Source organism: Tasmannia lanceolata, unplaced genomic scaffold (genome assembly GCF_043159265.1).
Source record: "Tasmannia lanceolata isolate RefF3 unplaced genomic scaffold, GAP_Taslan_0.1 ptg000130l, whole genome shotgun sequence".
NCBI lineage: Eukaryota > Viridiplantae > Streptophyta > Magnoliopsida > Canellales > Winteraceae > Tasmannia > Tasmannia lanceolata.
In genome coordinates this window covers 27,501-32,500 of record NW_027518806.1, presented here as the reverse complement: position 1 = coordinate 32,500, position 5,000 = coordinate 27,501, and the positions used below count along the sequence as shown (strand labels likewise).

Below are 5,000 nucleotides of genomic sequence, written 5' to 3'. Positions count from 1 at the left end.
CGATCCAATCGGGGGATCGAATTGATTATAAAAACATGAGTTTAATTAGTCGATTTATTAGTGAACAGGGAAAAATATTATCTAGACGAGTGAATAGATTGACCTTGAAACAACAACGATTAATTACTATTGCTATAAAGCAAGCTCGTATTTTATCTTTGTTACCTTTTCTTAATAATGAGAAACAATTTGAAAGAACCGAGTCGACCACTAGAACTCCTAATCTTAGAGCCAGAAAAAGATAGGTTTTCTTTCTTCACTTGAATTCAAATCCCCACCGAACTTAAATGCGGATTGATATTTTGTTGGAAAAATCCAAGAATTCGGATTGAATTCTCGTGTCGTAAGAAAAAAAAAGAATTTTGGAAAAATAAAAAAAAAATTTTCTTTTATTGAACGTGTTGATTCATATTTATTTTTACTACTTTCTCATATAGATTTTATCATATCATCATATTCTATTCATTTTATTTTATTTTTATTCGACCCTCCCGGAGTTCATTCTCCGGGCAACTCCCTTTAAGCGTGGATTCCTTTCAACTTACTTCTTTTATGATCTCATTGGAAATCATATAAAGACAATTCCTATTTGATATAGCTATTTGTGCAAGTATTTTACGATTAAGAAGCAACTGTCTCTTGTACAGATCATTTATTAATCTACTATAACTATAGCATACCCCCCTTTCACGAATTGCTGCATTTATTCGAGTGATCCACAAACGACGAAAATTTATTTTTTGCTTATCCCTATCCCGATGAGCCGAAACCAAAGCTCTTATTTTTTGTTGAGTAATAGTTCGAGTAAGTCTTGAATGAGCCCCCCGAAAGCTTGATGCAAATAAACGAATTTTTGTTCTACGTCTCCGAGCGATATATCCCCGTCTAATTCTGGTCATTGAATAAATGAAACTTTAATGAATAACTAATAGATTTCCTTTCTTTTAGTTATTCTTTTGCCCCTTTCCTAGTATATTAATAACAAAACGGATTTTTCCAATGTATAAACTAAAAATTCCAATGGCTTTGGCTACTATAACCTTCCCAACCACTATTTTTTATTTTTTCTAGGCATTTCACCTCGAAATACGAAATTGTACTATATATACTAGGTATTAAAAAAATAGCACTGATAAAGAAATAGTGGATTCCATCGTTTCTATGGTTACTTCTTAAACGGTGAGGTCTTCTCTATACACCGGAGCCTTTACTTCATTTAATCAATGTTATTGCTAACTTGTATAGTTCGCATTCTTCGGCTCTACCCATGAATTATTCAGTAATAGGTCTTTCACAACGAGCTCTACCTATACAGTAACGGTATTTAATTATGAAGGTTGGCTGGGTAGCTGACCCTGTTAGTCCGTTCTTACAAGAGGCGTCTATGTTAACTAAGATTTCCTCCGCTTAATGGATAGCCATTTGCTACCAATGGAGAATTGCTTCTCATCTTGAATTGAGGTGAGTGGATTTACACCAATAGAAACCATAAATTTCATACACAATAAAAGGGATCTGATTCATTTTCTTATTTTTAGATAGGAAATGTAGTTCGTTTTTTCCTTCTATCCTATTTGATCATTGATATTCGAACATTGTTCTCTTTCCTTTGTTCTAGTTCATGATCTGATGAACGAGTCGCACATACACCCTAGTACATGTTCCTCGACGCTGAGGGCATCCCCGAAGCGCGGGGGATTTTGTGACATTTCTAATTGGCTGTCTTGTATTTCTAATAAGTTGTTTAATCGTTGGCATGTTGAATTATATACATAATGGGCTGGTTTAGATCGATCCTAACCGGATGATTTTGAATTACTTTTATTCAATAGATTCAATAGAAGAGTAAATAAAAGTCATAGAATATTAAACTCGGCAGGGTTAACTTCAAATCACGAATTGACGCTAAATACAGTCTATTGTCATTCAACCGCTACAAGATCAACAATCCCATAAGCTTGTGCCTCTGTTGCTGACATAAAAATATCTCTTTCCATGTCTTCGGTTACAGCCCATATGGGTTTGCCCGTTCTTTGTACATAAACCCTTGTCAGGGTTTCACGCAGTTTCAGCAGTTCTCCCACTTCCAGGATGAATTCTCCCGTTGCTACTTCAGAAAAAGAACCAGCAGGTTGATGGATCATTACCCTGATGATATAAGATAATAAAAGGTTTCTCTATTTCGCATGATGAGGGGAAGATAAAAGAAACATAAAAGAATAACAAGAAAAAAGATAGAATTGAACAACCGTACGGGCATTTTGCATTGCATACGGCTTTACAATAAAATTGACCCTTACCATTCATCAAAGAAATAAAAAAATGGGATCGATCAGACCCCGGTCGGTAAATGATCAACTTACCACCCTTCCTTTCGGAGGAATTCAAAAATACTATGATGGCTCCGTTGCTTTATATATTTATTATATTTTTTTGTCTGTGATTTGTCTGTCATTCAGCAATCCCAAAGTTGCTTTTTTATTTGATCAAATAAACTAAGGAAAAAAGAATCTTATTTTTTTTTTTCGCTCTATAAATATTGTTAAGAGACCCCTGTTGTGAAAAAAATTTGTGACGCTGAACTGGACTTCCGATAATAAAATAGGAAATACCTTTTTCTCATATTACTCTCTCGATACATAATCTAATGTTTTGAAAACAAAATTCCTTATATCGAATTCAAAGTGCCATGCTATTATTACTTAATATTCATTTTTCATATGGCGAAGGCATAGTCTTCTTTTTTCTCTCAAATAAAAGCCTCATTGGCGCCAAGCGTGAGGGAATGCTATACGTTTGGTAATCTCTCCTCCGACCAGGATAAAAGATCCCATTGAAGCGGCTGCTCCCATGCATATTGTATGTATATCTGGTTTCACAAATTGCATAGTATCATAAAGAGCCACCCCCGGTATTACCCATCCGCCAGGAGAGTTTATAAACAAATACAGATCTTTGATCTCATCCTCGATACTGAGATATATGATAAGACCAATAAGTTGATTTGAGATCTCGCTATCAACCTCTTGACCTAAAAAAAGTAATCGTTCTCGATAAAGTCGGTTGATTAGGGTAAAATTGTATCCCTTCGGAACCGTACAGGCGCCTTTTGACGCATACGGTTCAAAAAAAAAAATCAATGTGTAGATTTCAATTCTTTTTATTTTTTCATAGCAAGTTCCTTCTAATTTATAAGAAAAGGAAGAAAAGGATTTCTTTTTTTTTACATTATAAGGAAAGGAAGACAAACTCTTGTTTAGTAAAAAAAAAGAAAGAATTCATTAAACTTATCCAATTAACTTCTCATTGATGGATAGTTTTATCGAGATTCAATCCAAATCACGATGTCATTTTCTTGTTCTTAAACGAGCCTCTTTAATCTTTTTAGGTTTATGCTCTACTCCGGGTAAAGATCCGCCCGATTTTGATTTGCACATATAGTACAAATGTTCCCATTACCACTTCTTTTTGTTATCCCTTCTTTTTTTTTTCAATTCACGCATTCCGTAAAATAGTTGACGGCTTCATGCATATTACTCGATTGATTAATTGATTAACATAAGAGTTTGAAATAACTTCTACTTACAAAAAAAAAGGATTAAAAAAAAAAAAAAAAAGAATCCTTTATGATATAAAATAGATATATTATCACTTGGTTTTTTTTTAACGGAGCCTGGATACTTCAATGTAGTAGTCCAACTAAGCCAACCATAAATTATTCTAATTGATAATAGTAATTAGAATCCCCCCCAAAAATGGATCTAATTGCACTTCACGCTCCAAATTTTTGATGATTGAATTAATCTTTCGTGGGCGAAACAGAGGATATCTCGATTGGGGAGAAAACGGGGAAATCCCATATGACCCAATATATCTGACAAGTCGCACTATATGTCAACCCAAGATGCATCTTCCTCTCCAGGACTTCGAAAAGGTACTTTTGGAACACCAATAGGCATTAAATGAAAGAAAAAAGAACTAAGTACTATATTTTACTTTGATGTGGAAACGTAACAAAGCCTTTTCTCTTTATAATATTGTACTTTATCCTAAAATCCTAATCATATTTGTTTTCATAAATTAGAAATTTTTATAAAGAAAGTCAGAAAAAATAAGGGAAAATTATTACGAATAGTGTCCTCTAATGATGAACAAGTATGGGCACATTCGCTCATATAAAATGGTCTTAACCTCCCCATTGCGTATTGGTACTTATCGAGTATAGAATAAATCTGCTTCTCTTTGTTCCTACGAACAAAATTGTTCCATTATTACCAACAGAATAGAACAAATATGAACCCTTGCGTTGAAATAATCCACTAAATAGGGGGTCCATAACATAGTCATAGTATATTCCAATGCAATAAAGTTACGTAGTGTGTTTTTCTTTCATAAAGGGGTATTTCCATGGGTTTGCCTTGGTATCGTGTTCATACCGTTGTATTGAATGATCCCGGACGGTTGCTTGCTGTTCATATAATGCATACGGCTTTGGTTGCTGGTTGGGCCGGTTCGATGGCCCTGTATGAATTAGCAGTTTTTGATCCTTCTGACCCTGTTCTTGATCCAATGTGGAGACAGGGTATGTTCGTTATACCCTTCATGACTCGTTTAGGAATAACCAATTCATGGGGCGGTTGGAGTATCACGGGGGGGACTATAACGAATCCGGGTATTTGGAGTTACGAAGGTGTGGCTGGAGCCCATATTGGGTTTTCTGGGTTGTGCTTTTTGGCAGCTATCTGGCATTGGGTGTATTGGGATCTAGAAATATTTACTGATGAACGTACAGGAAAACCTTCTTTGGATTTGCCCAAGATCTTTGGAATACATTTATTTCTTGCAGGTGTGGCTTGCTTCGGTTTTGGTGCATTTCATGTAACAGGCTTGTATGGTCCTGGTATATGGGTGTCCGATCCTTATGGGCTAACAGGAAAAGTACAATCTGTAAATCCATTGTGGGGTGTGGAGGGTTTTGATCCTTTTGTTCCGGGAGGAAT

The 5,000-nt window shown here is 35.2% G+C and overlaps 1 protein-coding gene across 1 annotated transcript in view; it reads left to right on the top strand.

Annotated features, from left to right (window-relative positions):
* Positions 1-4,404: 4,404 nt before the first annotated feature.
* The window catches only part of LOC143866433 (photosystem II CP47 reaction center protein), a 5,257-nt gene continuing 4,661 nt past the window's right edge, over positions 4,405-5,000 (top strand). Inside the window, exon 1 of the mRNA XM_077375963.1 lies at positions 4,405-5,000. This exon is cut by the window's right edge and continues 922 nt beyond it. Within this exon, the coding sequence (XP_077232078.1) occupies positions 4,408-5,000 (593 nt within the window). The 5' untranslated portion in view covers positions 4,405-4,407.